At 35.4% G+C, this 19,802-nt stretch overlaps 3 protein-coding genes across 8 annotated transcripts in view; 1 reads left to right on the top strand and 2 right to left on the bottom strand.

Moving 5' to 3' along the window:
• The window catches only part of LOC126620830 (uncharacterized), a 53,163-nt gene that overhangs the window by 12,058 nt on the left and 21,303 nt on the right, over positions 1 to 19,802 (top strand). The window lies entirely within an intron of this gene.
• On the bottom strand, positions 425 to 1,223 carry LOC126620823 (probable LRR receptor-like serine/threonine-protein kinase At1g56130). Its single transcript, XM_050289148.1, has one exon. It carries the CDS (start codon positions 1,178 to 1,180, stop codon positions 656 to 658), a length of 525 nt encoding a protein of 174 aa, XP_050145105.1. The 5' UTR covers positions 1,181 to 1,223; the 3' UTR covers positions 425 to 655.
• LOC126620840 (probable LRR receptor-like serine/threonine-protein kinase At1g56130) lies at positions 1,710 to 11,485 on the bottom strand. 2 transcript variants are annotated; one of them, XM_050289176.1, is made up of 28 exons: positions 11,101 to 11,485; positions 10,538 to 10,711; positions 10,030 to 10,216; positions 9,813 to 9,884; positions 9,418 to 9,489; positions 9,102 to 9,173; positions 8,047 to 8,118; positions 7,632 to 7,703; positions 7,317 to 7,388; positions 6,871 to 6,942; positions 6,697 to 6,768; positions 6,520 to 6,591; positions 6,358 to 6,429; positions 6,202 to 6,273; positions 6,017 to 6,088; positions 5,852 to 5,923; positions 5,589 to 5,654; positions 5,404 to 5,466; positions 5,170 to 5,214; positions 5,003 to 5,064; positions 4,284 to 4,672; positions 3,942 to 4,137; positions 3,713 to 3,841; positions 3,509 to 3,627; positions 3,164 to 3,374; positions 2,821 to 3,052; positions 2,524 to 2,674; positions 1,710 to 2,434 (listed from the first exon to the last, which is right to left on the bottom strand). In XM_050289176.1, exons 1-28 carry the CDS (start codon positions 11,165 to 11,167, stop codon positions 2,006 to 2,008), a joined length of 3,456 nt encoding a protein of 1,151 aa, XP_050145133.1. In that variant the 5' UTR covers positions 11,168 to 11,485; the 3' UTR covers positions 1,710 to 2,005. The 2 variants fall into 2 exon arrangements, with proteins under 2 accessions (XP_050145133.1, XP_050145132.1); XM_050289175.1 differs by lacking the exons at positions 7,317 to 7,388; positions 7,632 to 7,703; positions 8,047 to 8,118 and having other exon boundaries at positions 11,101 to 11,484.

Genomic DNA, 19,802 nt, shown 5'->3' with positions numbered 1-19,802 from the left:
TAATTGTGTAAATGTGTGGTTTTGTGAGCGCTACTCATGTGAAACGTGTGTTGTTTGAATTGCTACATTTAAGAATGTGATTGTATTTCTGTAGCATTTTTCAGTTAATTTTTCTAAGAATGTGATTGCAAAAACCCTACCAAAGAGTCACATTAGGGTGACACCGTAATCAATCAACAATTGACAATAACTAATCTAGAGCCACGTTGTGGCTTTTGTTTATAGGCATCTACTAAGATTGCTTATGTTTTATTTTACATACTTGGCTATTAGATAGAAAAGGGTGGTGCTATTCACACCTATTTTACCTCCACCCACTCTTCTTAATTTTCGGACGTCAGATCGAATGAATTAAAAAAGACCAAAAGACAAAAATTACCAAAAAAATGTGTGAGAAATTAAAATGGGAGTGAATAGCATCAACTATAGAAAAAGAAACATCCATTTTTTTCCTTTTGATTAAAAGAGGAGATATACACCGCAACATACTAACACAAAATTGACATGCAAGTTTGAACCAAATATCTATTAAATCGTATCTTATTTTAGATATACATCATCATAGCCAAAACCTTAGAGGCAGAAAAGACCCAAGGACAAGTACATGGATGCACAAAAGGATAAAAGGCGTGCGTTAATCATTTCCCATTATTTATCACCTTCCTTCTTTAATAATGCCAACGAGCAGTGATTGAGCGACGTTTACTGGAGAAGGCGCAAGGTCAACCACTGGGGTGTTAACACCACTTGCATTGTTTCCTTCGGGCTGATAGTTGAGGCGGTCATTACCATGCTTGGATGCAGTTGATGGGGTATCATCCTTCATCAAAAAGCTACATGTTGACAATGTCGTTACATCCTTAAAATCATAATGTGTCAAATAGCTCGACTTCGACATGACAATGCCTATGTCAATATCTCTAGAGAGCATTGCCACCACGCGTGACATAGATGGCCTCGTCATTGGTGATGCCTGCGTGCACAGGAGAGCTGTTCTTATCAGTCTAGTCGCTTCAGTTTCGTCAAACTCTGTCAATCTCGAATCCACAAGCCCCAGAATTTGGTCGTTTTCATGTAGAGTCCATGTCTGAAAAACATTATGCCATGGTCCAAGGAAAGGGTGAATAAGTTTTTCACAACAATGCCAAAATAAAGCTAGGGGAATGCAATTCCTACCCATCCAAGAAGATAAATCTTTTATGGATCTAAGTTATTGTCAGAGTTTGGTCTCCCGCTAGGGATCTACAAAGCAACGACTCCAAAACCAAACACATCAGCCTTATATGTCAAATGTCCACGCATTGCATACTCGGGTGCCAAATAGCCTCTGCAATGCAAGATAATCAAATGGTTGTACAATGTTTCTTGAGATCATTAGTGGCATTATTAACATGATGTGTATTAAAAGTTCATGCAAGTATAAATGTGACATTGTCCCTGCAACTCAGGTTCTGATGTGGGTTTTCTCGTCATCATAAAGCTTTGCCAATCCAAAATTTGATATTTGGGGGGGGGGGGGAGTTCTACATCGAGTAAAATATTAATGGCTTTGACATCTCGATGTACAATCCTTGGCCTTGACTCCTCATGGAGGTAAGCATGTCCTCTTGCTGTTCCCAACAATATATTGAATCAAGTAGGCCAACCAAGGTGCGAGGTACTTGTCTCTGAAACATTAGTGAACACATCCAATCAAAATCAAAGCTCAATTTATAGACCCAAAAAGGCATTTTCTTCTTTATTCTGCAACTGGACCATCAACATCAAGGCTCAATTTATAGACCCAAAAAGGCCTTATTAAATTATCTGAATTCCCTGAACACATTCTTAAATTTTAGTGGTGGGATCTCCATCCAGTGGTGGTGGTTCATGAACATATCTATAAACATTGTGTATGAATAAGTAGGGTATACATCCATCTGTCAAGGTATATTCAAATTTGGCATGCCAGTCCCCTGCCCACTACCAAAAGAAAGAGCATGCGAAAATCAGTTCCTGATATTTATCACCTTCCTTCTCCTCTAATTTCAGCGAGCAGTGATTGAGTGACGTTTACAGAAGGTGCATGGTCAATCCAGGGAGTGTTAGCACCACTTGCATTGCTGCCTCTCGACTGATAGTTGAGGCGAACATTACTACCCTTGGATGAAGTTGATGGGGTATCATCCTCCACCAAAAATCTACTTGTTAACGATGTTGTTACATCTTTAAAATCATAATCTGTCAAATAGCTTGGCTTCGACATGATAGTGCCTATGTCAATGTCTCCAGAGAGCATTGCAACCACGCGTGACATAGATGGCCGTGCCATCGGTGATCCCTGCGTGCACATAAGAGCTACTCTTATCAATCTAGTTGCTTCAGTTTCATCAAACTCTGTCAATCTCGGATCCACCAGCCCTAGAGTTTGGTCGTTTTCATGTAAAGTCCACACCTGAAAAACATTATGCCACAGTCAAAGGAAAGTATAAATAAGTTTTTCACAACAATGCCTAAATGAAGCTAGGCGAATGCAATTCCTACCCATTCAATAAGAGAAATCCTTTCTGGATCTAAGTTATTATAAGAGTTTGGTCTCCCGCTGAGGATTTCTAAAACAACGACTCCAAAACCAAACACATCGGCCTTCTCTGTCAAATGTCCAAACATTGCATACTCCGGTGCCAAATAGCCTCTGCAATGCAAGATAATCAAATAGTTGCACAATGTTACTTGAGATCATTAGAGGCATTATTAACATGTGTGAAAATTTCATGCAAGTAAAAATGTGTGTGGCTATAATGTATGTATCCTCTGGAAAAACAATAAAGGATGGCTTACATTGTCCCTGCAACCCGGGTGCTGATGTGGGTTTTCTCGTCATCATAAAGCTTTGCCAGTCCAAAATCTGATATTTTTGGGGAGAGTTCTGCATCAAGCAAAATATTACTCGCTTTGACATCTCGATGTACAATCCTTGGCCTTGACTCCTCATGAAGGTAAGCAAATCCTCTTGCTGTTCCCAACAATATATTGAATCGAGTAGGCCAGTCAAGGTGCAAGTTACTTGTTCCTGAAATATTAGTGAACACATCCAATCAAAAACATTTCTTAACAATTTTAGAGTGCTTGAAACTGCAGACAATGCTATTTCTGTGCAACCTAAAAGTAGATAGGTTTGTACCAAAAAGTGCCTGATCAAGGCTCTTGTTTTCAAGATACTCATAAACCAAAATGCGGTGTTTGCCTTCAATGCAGCATCCATACAATTTCACTAGATTCCGATGTTGCACAGCAGATATGGTAGCAATTTCAGATCCAAATTGACTCTTCCCTTGGTGAGATGATACTGAAAGTTGCTTCACAGCCACTACTCTACCATCAGAAAGTGTACCCTACAATGTACACAGAAACACAATTTAGTGACGTGAAAGGAAAGAAAACATAAGCTATATTTTCTTCTCTCGCTCTCTCTCCTTTCTCTTGTCATTACTTCAAGTACATGATATTGATGTAATACGGATTTCACCTTATAAACGGGGCCATATCCTCCCTCTCCTAGCTTATTTGAAGGATTGAAATCTTCAGTTGCAGTTCTCAATTCAACATAACTAAAAGTATATGGCCGGGGGCCTAATCCTAGAATATCTGCACATTCACAAAACAGAATGACATAAGTTTTACTTTTGTGAAAGCATTCTTACTTCTGTGTGTTAATGATATGGTCGTTTACCTTCATCGTCTTCTTTTTTTGATTTTTTCCTCCTCATATATAGAATTGCAAATATTAATAGCAAGCTCACAACTCCAACAAGAACTGCCATACCAACTATCAACCCAGTATTGCTCTTCTTTGTAAAATCTAAGTGATAAAACAGACGAATTCTTCAATGTAAATTAACAGCAGAAAAATACATTTAAACCACTCACAGGAAATCTCTATAAGTGAACACATATTATACCTGAAGCAGCATGGACAACTGCTATTAGTGGGCCATAATCACCAGATTCGGGTATGCAACAAGTCCCTTTACCAGCCCAGAATAGATGAATTTCAAGATAATTCTCTGACACATTAACATTAAATTTTTTCACAACTGCTCGGTTAACACCACCTGCCTCCTTCGATATGTCAAAGTCCTTCGTCCTGCGGGTACCCTAGCAACCAAATGAAGAGGTAGGTGATAATTCTAGTCTCCCTTAAATCACTGTCTTTAGTTAATGTAGCTTAAAACATCGAAAACCTGTCCAATGAGGTGTTTACTTCAAATAAGTTAGAATTTTTATTCTATAAGCAGTCTTACCTGAATATAGATATCAAATACACGCCGTCCTAGACTTTTCCAAGTTTGCGAAGTGCGACTTTCATAAACCGTCTCTGCAAAGTGCAATGTTACAGTGTAGGGCCCATTCTCAAGGCCCAGGCCATAGTATCTCAGTGATCCTGGAGACTTTCTTGAAGTCTGGAAAAGCTTCGGGGTCTCATCTGTTCTGATGACTTGTGCATGGGATTTTACCAGAAACGATGGGTTCGTTATGTATCTTGGAAACAAACCGGCATTGCTGACAGCCCATTTCTCTGTACTGGTTACACTGAATGTTGCTGGGCCAAGAGCTGAGTCATCAATCTCATACAATATGCCATCACGTCCCATCATTTGCGGTCCACCACAGTTGATTGAGAAGCTTGCATCTGTAAAGTTTCATGTAATACCAGAATCTACCCATCATTAGCGATGAAACTTCAAATTGAAGACTCATACTAATGTTCTTCAGTCATATTTCTAACCAGTTATGCGTATTACTGAACTTATGTATACATAACTAGAGAAGCAATGCTTATGTATTACTGAACTTATGTTCTTCAGTCATATTTCTAACCAGTTATGCGTATTACTGAACTTATGAAAACATGCTTGCAATCTATATCCATATGTATACATAACTAGAGAAGCAATGCCTTTTCCGCTAACATGATGTTGCGTTAAAATAGTAAATGATGGGTAACATAAGAGCAGATTACATCGTGGGGTATTTCGTTTGCATTGAAAATTTCTCTGGAGGCAATTCAATCCAGGAAGAGTACTGCAAACACAGAGAACAATTATTAGTTATCCAAATAGAATCATGTAGTGGAAGAGTAGTGATAGTATTGTTTGTTTAAAACGAGTACGAGAAGCTTCAACTCACGTTATGTTTGAACTGTCAAATGTGAAGTTGTTGACCACTAAGTTCCTGCATAAAATCATTAATCAATCAACATATGAAGAACTATATGTTTATCAAATGAAAATTCCATGTACAAGATCAAAACTTAGTAGGCAAGTAGCACTGTGAAAACGAATCACATCGATAATTTTTTGTCCGAACATATTCTGGTGATTTAAACTGTACAATGAAGGTGAAAGATAAAAGGACACATACACATGCGATATTGTGGTCACCCACTCGGGAAAGCTTTCTGATAAAAAATTGTAAGACAAATCTCTGCAAATAACAAAATAGAATCAAAAGACACAAAATGCACGAAAGTTATTAAGAACTTGTGTAAGATAGGATTAGAATGCACCGTGCATTCTGTATGACTACTTAAAGGAATGAGGACTTACATAGTCTGAAGTTGATCGCTCGTTTGGCTCGGAAGAGGTCCGGAGAGACTATTGTTTCCAAGAAACCTGGCCATTTTGATTATAGTAGAAGGCACCCAGAAAAGAAAAATATATGAGCAAGAAAAAGGTCAAATGTGCACAAAATCTAGAAGGATTAGTCCAGATCTTCAATCAAAGTAGGGAATCAAAGTAGGGAATGTTAAAGATTTGATAACTTATGTAAGATAAGGCAAGAAAGAGATAATAATAAAGACGAGGATTACAAGGATGTAAGAGAACTCAAGTTGAACAAAGAACTTGGGAGTTGGCCTGTCAAATTGTTGAAACTCAGATCCCTACACACCAACGATAAGTTGAGAGGAGCAATCAGAATGAAAGAAAACTAATTGGTGTCGCTGGGACTCAAGCTTATATTTGCTGGTACGTACAGTGTCTGTAGACTTTGATTTCCTCCAATATCAGATGGGATGGTACCAGTGATTAATGCGTTTCGTAGTTTTCTGTATTCCAAAAACATAAAATTTGATAAAAAGTAGATGGAATAAGATATCAAATTTCAAAAGGAAAAAGAAGTTAGATGAAAGTATCTGGATCGATGAGAATCTTCACTTACAATTCAGTCAAGCTTTTCAGATTTTTTATGAAATCAAGAGAAGAGCTCCCATTGTATATATCACTGATATACCTACATCATTATATGCAAAATAAACTGAAATCCCGTCTTCGGAGAAAGAGAGAGAATTACAATTTATGAAACATTTGTACTTACAGATACTCCAATGAGGTCAGTTGAGAAAAGCTAATTGGTATTGGGCCTTCGAAAGAGTTCCCTTGAAATTCCCTACAGAAACATATAAGAAGCTTGTGAACAAATTATCCATCTCAGGTCCGCTTTCATAAACTGCAAAAGATCAAAGGTTTCTCTACTTACAAATCAGTGAGGTTTGTCCAACTCCCTATGAAATCTGGTATCTTTCCTGAGAAAGGATTGTCTGATGCCGAGCTAACATTCAAAAAGTTGAATTATACTAAGCTCATCCAAGAAAAGCAATCTCAAAGTACTGGATAAACAAACAAATCTAAAATACGATTTAAGAGCCGTTCTTACAGGTATTGCATGTTGGTGAGGTTGGCAAATGTTGAAGGAATTTCACCACCGAGTCCACAGCTGTCCAAGTAACTGTGAAAATCATAAGGAATTTCATACAATAAAGTGCAATTTTTGCTCATCCGTAAGGAATTAACATGTAATTCAAATTTGATGATTTAACGAAGCACTTACAGGTTCTCGAGCTTGACTAAATTACCAAGTTCTGGAGGGAGTGTTCCGGAGAAATTATTTGATCCGATGCTCCTGCAAGTCATGTTGAACGGGCAAACACTTACTTGAAAGCAATTATTGAAGAGTGATAGAAGGTTCCGTAGAATTGTAAGTCTATAGCTGATTAGGAAATATGTTGTGTATCAAATTTGTGTATTTACTTGAGTTTAAAATACCAAGTGTACAGCTCTAATGTAGCAAGGCAAATAATGCCAGGTGTAATAATCCTAGCAACTAGCCAGATGTAAGGCTGAGATTGTTTTGTGAAGAGAGAGAATCCACCTTGGATTCTAACGGTTATGTAAAGCACAGAGTGTGTGTGAATTGTAGAGAGATGAAGAGAATATGCTCTGCTAGATTTTGCAGAGAGAGAGAGAGAAACCTTCAGAAAAATTTTCATGGCTTACAAATATGTTAGCTCCTTAAGGTTTCGAAGCTCCTTGGGGATGGGCCCAGAGAATGAATTGACGCTAATTGACCTGAATTGAGATACCAGTTAGTGAAAGATAAGCACCATTAAACTTAATTACATTAAATAACAGGAAACTAGTACTGCATTATTCAATAAAAGCATAATGATTTTTTGTAGATTACGGCATAAATAGTAGAGAAAAGGTGTAAAGAACATAACTGTAGATTATAATATTCAAAATGAAATATACAAATTGCTACGGGTCACATCAGAAGTATGAGTACTTAAAGAAATGTTCTCTACTACTTACAATTTAGTCAATGCAGACATATTGCCAATGAATGCCGGTAGGGGACCGGTGAAATAATTCTGATCGATCATTCTACGAAAATTGAAAGGAAGTGTAATCGTTAACTCTTAATCTTACAACATCACCATACTTTTGTTGAAATTCCACATCGGCTAGAGAAATAAAGAAATAAGAGTTTAATTATCCAAATCTCACTCCAACTAATGTCGAGGCCTTTTGAGATAAACCCCACACCTGACGGATTGTGCAGGTGATAATTACTAAGTTAGGGACAATATCGGTGTTATTAAAAGGTGAGCCTTTTGCCATCTCTCTGATAATTCTACAATTTTTAATATCCAATAGATAATTTTGATGAAGTGATGAACCAAAATTTTATTGTAATTCAAATTTGATGATTTAACGAAGCACTTACATGTACTCGAGCTTGACTAAATTACCAAGTTCTGGAGGGAGTGTTCCGGAGAAATTATTTGATCTGATGCCCCTGCAAGTCATGTTGAACGGGCAAACACTTACTTGAAAGCAATTATTGAAGAGTGATAGAAGGTTGTGTTGAATTGTAGGTCTATAGCTGATTAGGAAATAAGTTGTGTATCAAATTTGTGTATTCACTTGAGTTTAAAATACCAAGTGTGCAGCTCTAATGTAGTAAGGCAAATAAAGCCAGGTGTAATGATCCTAGCAACTAGCTAGATGTAAGGCTGAGATTGTTCTGTGAAGAGAGAGAATCCACCTTGGATTCTAACGGTTATGTAAAGCACATAGTGTGTGTGAATTGTAGAGAGATGAAGAGAACATGCCCTGCTAGATTTTGCAGAGGGAGAGAAACCTTCAGATAATTCTTCCATTATTATAACAAAATTTTACATAAAAATATTCTACAATTTTTAATATCCAATAGATAATTTTGATGAAGTGATGAACCAAAATTTTATTGTAATTCAAATTTGATGATTTAACGAAGCACTTACAGTAGCTCGAGCTTGGCTAAATTACCAAGTTCTGGAGGGAGTGTTCCGAAGAAATTATTTGATTCGATGTCCCTGCAAGTCATGTTGAACGGGCAAACACTTACTTGAAAGCAATTATTGAAGAGTGATAGAAGGTTGTGTTGAATTGTAAGTTTATAGCTGATTAGGAAATATGTTGTGTATCAAATTTGTGTATTCACTTGAGTTTAAAATACCAAGTGTGCAGCTCTCATGTAGTAAGGCAAATAATGTCAGGTGTAATGATCCTAGCAACTAGCTAGATGTAAGGCTGAGATTGTTTTGTGAAGAGAGAGAATCCACCTTGGATTCTAACGGTTATGTAAAGCACATAGTGTGTGTGAATTGTAGAGAGATGAAGAGAATATGCCCTGCTAGATTTTGCAGAGAGAGAGAAACCTTCAGATAATTCTTCCATTGTTATAACAAAATTTTACATAAAATTTTATTGTACGCTCTCTAATTTTTCATGGCTTACAGCAGAGTTAGCTCCTTAAGGTTTCCAAGCTCCTTGGGGATGGGCCCAGAGAATGAATTGACCCTAATTGACCTGAATGGAGATACCAGTTAGTGAAAGATAAGCACCATTAAACTTAATTACATTACATAACAGGAAATTAGTACTGCATTATTCAATAAAAGCATAATGATTTTTTGTAGATTACGGCATAAATAGTAGCGAAAAGGTGTAAAGAACATAACTGTAGATTATGATATTCAAAATGAAGTATACAAATTGCTACGGGTCTCATCAGAAGTATGAGTACTTAAAGAAATGTTCTCTCACTACTTACAATTCAGTCAATGCAGACATATTGCCAATGAATGCCGGTAGGGGGCCGGTGAAATAATTATTATCCATATGCCTACAAAAATTGAAAGGAAGTGTAATCGTTAACTCTTAATCTTACAACATCATCGTATTTTTGTTGAAATCCCACATTGGCCATAGAAATAAAGAAAGAATAATTTAAATATCCAAATTCCACTCTAACTAATACTGAGGCTTTTTGAGATAAACCCCACACTTGACGGATTGTGCATGTGGTAATTACCAAGTTGGGAACAGTATCAGCGTTGTTGGAAGTGAGTTTTTGGCCTGTCTCTCTGATAATTCTACAAGTTTTAATATCCAATATATGATTTTGATGAGCCGAAAACAGAGAAGGGAGTTGAAAAAAATTCATACAAAGATGTGAGATATCTCAGAGCCACAAATTCTTCTGGAAACACCCCCTGTTTGTAAAGATAATTCACGCTCCTGGAAAGCAAAAAGATTGAACATTTAGAACTACATAAAATGGAGCGACACAGTCAAATTATGACGTTAACATATATAGGTAGCAAGTGAAAAATCAGCATTGGCATGGAAATCTTGTTCGTCAAGAGAGAGTAGTTTAACATACAGATTGGTGATGTGGCATGTAGCATTGTTGTCGTAAGTACAGTTGCAATAGATGGCTGGGTTGTTATCGGAGAACTCAAAGTCGGTGCCGTTGATGGCAGATCCACTGCAGGGTTCTCCACTGATATTCCACATGCCCGGCGCCGCTTTTGTGTCCCATTGTTCAAATATTGAGTTCAACGCCCTCACTGCGCTCTCAGTTAATTCAGTCCTTGAGTGTATTAGATTATATCACACCATAATTTGACTTGTTTACCACTTACTAGACTATCTCGAATCAAATGAGAGATCAAATTGATTATTACAAAGGAAAATTACCCTTAATTTGGATGCTTTGTATATGGGAAGAAAAAAGGCTTTACAAATAAGTTCCTTGAAACTTCCATTTCAAATGGTCGAAAAACACTTAAAATATCATTTTGTTGAGGGAAAGAAGCCCAGTTCCTGGTCAAAAACACTTATATGGGGCAAAGTGTGTATGTGTATAGGGAGAGAGAGAGAGAGAGAACCTTCAGATGGATCAGTGGTAGCATTTTGAGGAAAGGACAGCTGAAACCACAAGCAACTGAGGAAGCAGAGTAATAGTATCCTCATCATCAACTTCATCTTCTTATCGTACATGTGCAGAACTTGCTCTCCTCGACGGGGTGAACTTAAGCGACCAACACTTATATTCCGACTGGCTGAATCATGCATTGCATGTAAGAAGAAGAAGACCATTATATATTAGATTTTAGTCATATATTGACAACGTATACATATATAATATAGGGTAAATTACAAAAAACTATCTCAATTATGAGTCGAATCACAATCTCATACATCATGTTTTAAATATTGCAATGTCATTTCTCAACTTATGAAGTTGTTACAATGTCAGACCTTCGTTAAATTTTCTATCAATCTGATTGTTAAATCATAATTTTCTGTCAATCTGACTGTTAAATGATGACGTAGTAGAAACGAGACCCACTTTTTTGCCAACTTGAATAAAAAATTAATTAATTAATAATAAACTATTAATTTTTTATTTGACAATTAAAATTAACTTAAAAACAAAAAACAAAAAAACCTCTCCTCCCTGTTCCCTGGAAATCGTCCTCGTTCGTCCTCCCATCACTCCTTCCTCCGCTCCCCATCTTCCTCGTCCTCCTTATACACAGTTAATTTTCGTCCTCCTCCGGGAACAACTGATACACCAGCGATCGCAAAACGCAGGTGGGTTACGATGGCAAACCAAAACCAGACCCAATTCATCTTGCTCCAATTACATAAAACTAATTGATTTCTTCATCATAAGTTCACTAAGATTTCGCAAAACTGAGCATTAGAAACCATCCCCTTTTCATTTTCCCTCTCTTCAAATCCCATCACCGACTGGGGCTTTCGCCCCACTGCCATTTCTTCAGTTTCTTCTTCTTCACCATTTTTCTAAGAAAAACCACCAAACAAAATTGCAAAGGGCTTACAGAAAGCCAAAACGTAGAACCCCACAAAAACAAAACCCAAAACGAAAAACACAAATACAAACCCAGAAAATTCAAGAAATTAGAGAAATTCATTTTTTTAATTAGAGAAATTAAAATTTCAAAAATTCAAGAAGTGGCCATTTGAAAATTCGCCCAGAACTCCGGATTTTTGAAATCCTCCATAATATTAATTGAAGAATGGAAGTTCATTACAGTCCAATTTTTTTCTTTTTCTTTCCCCTTTTTTTCCCATTTTCTGGGTTACCACCAATGCTACAGATTCGCTTCCCCGATGCGTGACAACTTCTACACCTTCTCATTTCCGTCTCCGTCCGTTCGGTTCTCCATCAACCACCATTCGATTTCTCCCAACCATCATGCGAATCGATCCACTGCCGTTTCAAAGAAAACCGGATCGATTTTGATACCGAAGAAGACATGTATGTGCTCGCCGACGTCGTAGCCAGATCATTTCATTGCAACCTCCATAAGAACCAGGGAGGGAGTCAAAACACCGGATCTTTCCCGTCGAACAGATTGAATATGTGCCGATCTGATATGACGAACTCGCTGGTCCGAATCGGTGGACTCGAAGGCAGCGGATGGACGAGGAAGAAGGGGGACGAAGGAGGACGAGGAAGAAGGGGGACGGATGAGGGAGTGAAGGGGACGAATGAGGAAGAAGGGGGGCGGAGGAGGGAGTAGGGGGAGGAGGCGATATCTGGGGAAATGAAGAGAGTTTTTTTTTTTTTTTTTAATTAAGTTAATTATTAATTCAGAATTAGTAATTTATTATTTTTTTATTCAAGGTGGCAAATGAGTGAATCCCACTCCTACCACGTCATCATTTAACAGCTAAATTGACAGAAAATTTAACGGATGTCTGATATTGCAACGAATTCATATGTTAAGGTATGACATTACAATGTTTAAAACATGAGGTATAAAATTGTGGTTCGATCGATAATTAAGGTAATTTTATGTAATTTGCCCTATAATATATTTTGTCCAAGTTGCATGATAAAATGGCGGCCACTTTTTTAATTTCCCACCTAGAGTTGGCCACGACTTTGATCATATTAGTTGAATTGTATACTATAATATTACACATTGAGCTACTTTAGTATTGAAATATTTATGTACAATTCTAGATTGTTAAAATTTTTTCTGGTTTAAAACTCAAGGGATTGACATATGAATTAACATTCTTGCTCAGTTGGTCAATTACTGTAATTAGGGAGGGATTTTTCTCGATAGCAAAAGAACAAAGGATTAATTCTTTGTTAGTTGGTTATTTTGATATGACATCAAACGAGGATGTCATTGTGACAATTCGTAAACTAATCACATTATTATGTCTGGCAAAACACATGACACACTATTCGATTAATTTTTTTTTCTTTCTAAAAAGATGGCACTAGTGTCGAACTATGGTTATCCACCTTTTTCGGATTCGGAAAAGGTTAGTTGGAAATTGTACCCTACCTACCAATGGCCTTGTTCAAGCAAATACGTAGATTACAAAGTATCGAACTCAGGACTTTCACAATTAGCTTAAAATATTGCTAAAATTGCATGTATGTTGTAAGTTTGTCCGGTAAAAGAATAATATTTCGTTCATAATTTTGCATATAAATGCAACGATAAAATGAATTTTAGATACGTGGACGTGTATTTTTTCAAAGAAAAACAAAGGTGGGATTTTCAAAAAAAAAAAAAAAATCTCTGGTGGAATTTTCAAAAGTTGTTGCTGAACTGAAAATTCAATCGGGATGAAAATATCTGCAAGTTGAGTTGAATGATGCAGCGAGAAAAGTCAAAAGAGGATATTTTTTGGGAACGGGATTCTCTCTGAATCCATTTCGTGGGATCCTAAAGATTCTTATATCTTAACCGTTCATTATATATCATATGGTCAGTTTTCGTCAGATATTATTTATGTTTAATTTTAAATAAAAAATTAAATAATTTCTAAGCGCACGATACGCGATCCTCACTAAGTTGGATTCCTATGTTTTGGATGACAGAAAGTCAAACTACCACATATGAACCCACCACCATCCCACCCACCTTGGCTTAATTATTCCGATGACTTGTTTTTGTTTAAGGACAATACTTAGGTACTCAATGGAGAGTACCCAAAAGACTGACTAAATGAAGTGGCCCAATGGAGAGTACCCAAAAGACGTACCCAGAACCACTTATCTGCCCTTCGCCGGAAACCATGTCATCATCGGCGTCGATTGCATCCGGCGACTCCCTTTTGATGTTGATTCGAAGAGAAAGAACGAAAGAGAGAGCAAATCTTCTGATGCGGGGGTGTGGGGGGATCTGGTGGAATGAGGATATGGGGTGGCTGGGGTCCATGGATATGGATTAGCTATGGCAGATCAGCCATGGCATCTAACAGAATGAGAAAGAAGATGAAAGGTGTCTGGTTAGTAACCAAGGTTCTAAAAAACGCTAAGAGCTAGTCGGGCGGTGAGTTGGCGCCTAGCGGCTAGGCGGCTAAGGCGGATTTAGGTAAATTTCTTGTATATCTTGTAAATAAATGTATATTTACACATAAAAATTATATTTGTATCAAATTCATGAATAAGCTAATAAAAGAATGGGGCATTTTGATATAGGCGCCTCGTTTTTTAATTTTTTAGACTAAACATACACTCCTTTTGAAGACCCATCTCCTGGGCATTTCGTTTTCTTTTCTTTTTTTCCTATTATCCCTATATTTATGCATTTATTATCCATCTCTATGCATTTTTTTATTGTTTGTTATATATTTACTTTTTTTTTTGTGAATATAGTAGAATATTTATAAAAAAATTGTCAAATTTTATTATTTAGAAGACCCAACACATAGTAAAGTTTTGTTTGATTATATAGCTACGTCTAGTTACCTATAATATGGACACATTTAGTTTTATAGTGGATTTGATTTTTTGTATTTCTCGGTACATTTGGAATGTAAATGTACCAAAAGGGTTATCTGATAGAGACATTTGGTTTTGTGGTACATTTGAGATTTTTTGTTCATTTGGTCTTTTGGTACAATAGGAATCTAAACGTACCAGCAGGATTACCTGACAATGGGCACATTTGGTTTTATGGTACATTTGAAATTTTGGTACATTTAGTTTCTCTGTATATTTGAAATCTAAACGTATAAAAAATGTTACATAACAATGGGTACATTTGGTTTTATGGTACATTTGAATTTTTGGTACATTTGAATTTTTGGTACATTTGGTTTTTCGGTACATTTGAAATCTAAACGTACCAAAAGTCGATACTTTTGTTCTCAAATGTACCATAAGTTTTAAGTATATTTTTTATATATCTATACACGAAAAAAAATATGTTTTGAAGACTTTTTATTGATACAATTTTAATAGAAAGAGTATTTTTTTTTAAAATACCGATAATAAGGAAATGAGGAATTAGTTAATTAATTTTTTTATTTTATTTTATTAAAAAAATGTCATTTAATGCGCAGAAGGGGATTGAGGAAATTATATTCCTATATTATAGGCAATTTATTAAAAAAATGTCATTTAATGCACATAAGGGGATTGAGGAAATTAAATTCCTATATTATAGGCAATTAGTTGCTAAGCTACCTTATGCCTTTATATAAATGCATTTAAATTAATGACATGAAAATTAAATAAATAGAAAATTATTGAGGTGGCAATTGATTGAAGCTCCTTAATCAAATCTTTAAAATGGATGAATGTTTAATCTAACAACTATAGAAAATATGTAGGGCATTCTAATTTTCCCTAAAAGAATAGTGATATTAGTTTTATATGTATAATATATACATACATACATATAAGTCAGAAAGTGAAAAATGCGAAGTTTTCAAAAGATGAAGAAATTCTTCTCCCTGTTTTAGGGTTTTAAAATAAAATAATAGAGATAAAATAGTAATTTAAGATATTTCAAAATAAGAGATATAATATTGGAAGATTTTTAAGATTTTTTTTTTAAATGAGAAGAGATAAAATCTCATTTGACCCCCATCTCCACCTCCCATTTTACATCACCAAAGAAGTCTCAATACGTAATAGTAGAGGAAAGATTAAAAAAACCAATTCTATTATTTAATGATTAATGATAAGGCATAGTGGGGAACAAATACAGTAAAGTGGGTTGTTTTCCAACGCCTCTTTCACATCACCAGAGAAGTCTCTCTCTCACATCTTCGTCCTCTCTCGAACATCTTCTTCTTCAATCTGGGTTGTTTTCCATTTTCTCTTCCTCATCACTCACATATACTTCTTATATTTTTCTCTATAAGTTCCCTTCTTCGTCAAGTCTAGTATCCAGAGAGTTGATTTGCAGATGCGAGTCTGCCTAAGATGAGAGGGCATGGAACAAAAGACCAGAGTTGCAGAGGCGTTGGCGATGGAAGAAGACCAGTATCAATCTGCCTAGACATGCCGCCTAACGCCGAAGACCGCCTAGAGCGCCTAGTCGGCCGCCTGGCTCCTCACCGATTTTGTAAACGATTTGCTCTAAATCGGATCGGACAACCACCGCTCAGCGCCTAGGCGGCTGCCTAGGCCGTTTTTTAGAACACTACTGGTTAGTAAGATACAAATATAGGGATAAAGTTTTGAAATACACATGTTGTAATATTATTGGACCACATCAGATGTGAGTAAATTTGGGTAATCCTCATTGAGTATCCAAGAATTGTCCTTAAAAGAAGGGTGGCTATAAAAGATGCGACTTGTATCATACACTTTTCTCAATTAAGAAAGTTGAGATTTTATCATAAAATTAAAAGTAATGTTACACTTACTACCTAGTGTAACCTATATATACCATTATTTATATTATCTCTTTAATAATGGTAGTGTCCACCAATGCAAGTGAATCCTATCTCTATTAGAGGGAGGGTATAAATAATGGTACAAATATGTGATAAGAGAAGTATTTTTGTAAAATCAATTGACAATATAAGAAGTACTCTAATCTCTTATAAGCTATTACACAATTTAGTCTCTTTTTGTCCTCACATTCTCACACCCAACTTTACATTTGGACCAAGTCTCTGCATACGCTTTCCTCATCAACAACTTGCCGTTGTTGAATTTTCTCATTCACTTGGGGATGTAGATAACATATGTCCTGATCTGCAGCAACTTGCAGTTGCTGTTAATATCGACGATTTCTTCGCTTCAGAACGCCAAGATCATCATCATGCATGCAAACGCCAAATGGTTCACATCATTTAATTACATCACCACTCATCCAAGTCATGACTCATGCTATCACCCCAAAAATGTTAGATGTCCTGTCCTGATGCCCACTCATAAGATCTCATTTGACATTTTCTACAATTGTATTTTTCTTTCTAATTAAGTAATATTATAAAAAATTTAGAGTGCAAAATGAAATTTTAGAGTGCCAATATAATATTCTATTGTTTTAAAATTAATAGTCACTTTTTTCTTTCTTTAACAAAAAGATGGAAAGGTACATTGAAATAAGTAATTATCAGTAGTGTATTACATAATTTTCTCATCTATATAGCCAGTTGTTACGAAATTTCTTATGTCTTAATTGGGACTAAGATAATTTTGTATGTATGTAAACAACTTGCTTTCTCTCGGTCTATATATTTGCTAGTAACATCTTAATCGGGACGACTGAGATAATTTTGTATGTATGTAAACAACTTTGCTTTCTCTCGGTCTATATATTTGCTAGCATAACGTCTTAATTGGGACTTTAATATTTTGTATGCATGTAAACGACTTTGCTTTCTCTCGATCTATATATTTGTTAGCATCTAGAAAAATTTGTAGTTGCATACCAGTCAACGAATTAAGATCCAACTTTTGAGTCTTGACTAATAGTATCAATTATAATCTTCTGACATACAAATTCGTATTACATAATTTTTCATTTTTTTTCAAAAATTATATAGAAATGTATATGGCTATAACTTTTTATCTAATTATAAAGAACACTATCTTAATTTAAGAATAGCAGGCGCCAAAGAAAACATACAAAATCATAATAAAACAATTAGCGTTTAAATAGGAAAAGAAGGATATTGCCTTTGCACGTCTTATAGGTGAACTCATAGGTAAGCAGTTTTTATTGTTGACCAAAACTTCGGGAATTGATCTAACTTGAATGTATAATTGAGCTTATACATTTTAATGATTAAATTCATAAATATCTCGACCGCATATGAATTTAATATCGTAGTGTCTTTTAGCCTCTATTTTGGTATCTGTGGCAAAAAAAAATGGGTACATCCATGAAATTTTTTTGTAGATCGATGAATATTTTCAATCTGAATATTTATTAGATACCAGAAATTATAAGTCTATTCGCGAAAGTCTAAGTCAATGCCACGTACAATATTTGTTAAGATATATTTAGGGAACTGTTATTACCACTTCAAAAATCTCATTCTACACTTTGCATGAGTGTATTTTTCTTTCTAATTATAGAAAGTTTGGAGTGCCAAATGAAATTTTTGGAGTGCTAATAATAATTTTCTATATTTATATACATTTTATTTTAGTTTAGCAGTTGACTTTTTTTTTTCTTTCTTTATCAAGTTGGGAGTATCACTGATTGTGACCCTGTGCAACTAGTTGTTGATTTGTTTTGAGTAATCAACATTATTTCTTACAATGTCTTGGGCTTATGAGTAACAGAAAGAAAACGGTCATGATACAAGCTCAATAAGGGTAGTACTAATTAGTAAACAACTTATGCATGATGTTTGCTTATAATCAAGTGGTATGAAGGGACAAATGTGTATGTTTCATGCATGACTTGGAATAGTATTAGTAAAGTCACACATGCCAATCAACTTGTTGGCAAGTAGCTCTTTACCACAGTGGTGAAAAAGTGTTGTACTCTTGCATAACGGTGTGGGTTCGAATTCTGTCAGTGACTAATCTAACATCTAACTTACTACTGCTATAGCTCGACTTAAAAAAAATCAAAATATATGTAGTGGATAAACACAATCTCAAAATTTAATTAAACTCACATAACAACGATAAATAAAGGCATTATCACAACTTGAGGGTGGTGAGCAATCCCATTAAAATAGAACTTAATATATACATATTAAAAACAAAAACAAATTCATGCAAAATCTCCCGACGACTAATACTATTCCAAGTCATGCATGAAACATACACATTTGTCCCTTCATGCCACTTGGTTATAAGCAAACATCATGCATTTACTAATACTATTCCAAGTCATGCATGAAACCTACACATTTGTCCAAGTCATGCATGAAACCTACACATTTGTCCCTTCATGCCACTTGGTTATAAGCAAACATCATGCATTTACTAATACTATTCCAAGTCATGCATGAAACCTACACATTTGTCCCTTCATGCCACTTGGTTATAAGCAAACATTATGCACAAGTTGTTTACTAATTAGTATTCCTACTATTCAGCTTGTATCATGACTATTTTCTTTCTGTTATTCATATGACCAAGACATTGTAAGAAATAATGTTGATTATTCAAAACGAATCAACAACTAGTTGCACAGGGTCGCACTTAGTGATACTCCCAACTTGATAAAGAAAGAAAAAAAAGGAAGTCGACTTCCAAACTAAAATAAAATGTATATAAATATAGAAAATTGTTATTAGCACTCCAAAAAATCTCATTTGGCACTCCAAACTTTCTATAATTAGAAAGAAAAATACACTTGTGCGGAGACTTAGACTTTTGCGAATAGACTTATAATTTATGGTATCTAATAAATATCTAGATTGAAAATATTCATTGATCTACAAAATTTTCTCATGGATGTACCCATTTTTTTGTCACAAATACCAATATAGAGGCTAAAAGACAATACGATATTAAATTCATATGTGGTCGAGATATTTATGAATTTAATCATTAAAATGCATAAGCTCAATTATACATTCAAGTTAGATCAATTCCCGAAGTTTTGGTCAGAAATAAAACTGCTTACTTATGAGTTCACCTATAAAACGTGCAAGGGCGATATACTTTTTAACCACAGTTCTATTATTGTGAATTTTTGTTCGCAACTTTTGTGGCATATAGAGGCTAAAAGATACTACGATATTAAATCCATATATGGTCGAAATATTTATCAGTTTAATCATTACAATGCATAAACTCAATTACACATCCAGGTTAGATCAATTCTTGAAGTTTCGCTCCACAATAAAACTGCTTAGCTATGAGTTCGCCTATAAAACGTGCAAAGGCGATATACTTTTTAGCCACAATTCAATGTAATGTGAATTGTTGTCTGTAACTTTTGT

The sequence above is a fragment of the Malus sylvestris genome, chromosome 5, assembly GCF_916048215.2.
Source record: "Malus sylvestris chromosome 5, drMalSylv7.2, whole genome shotgun sequence".
In the NCBI taxonomy this organism is placed as follows: Eukaryota; Viridiplantae; Streptophyta; class Magnoliopsida; order Rosales; family Rosaceae; genus Malus; species Malus sylvestris.
This window is presented reverse-complemented; position numbering and strand designations above follow the sequence as displayed.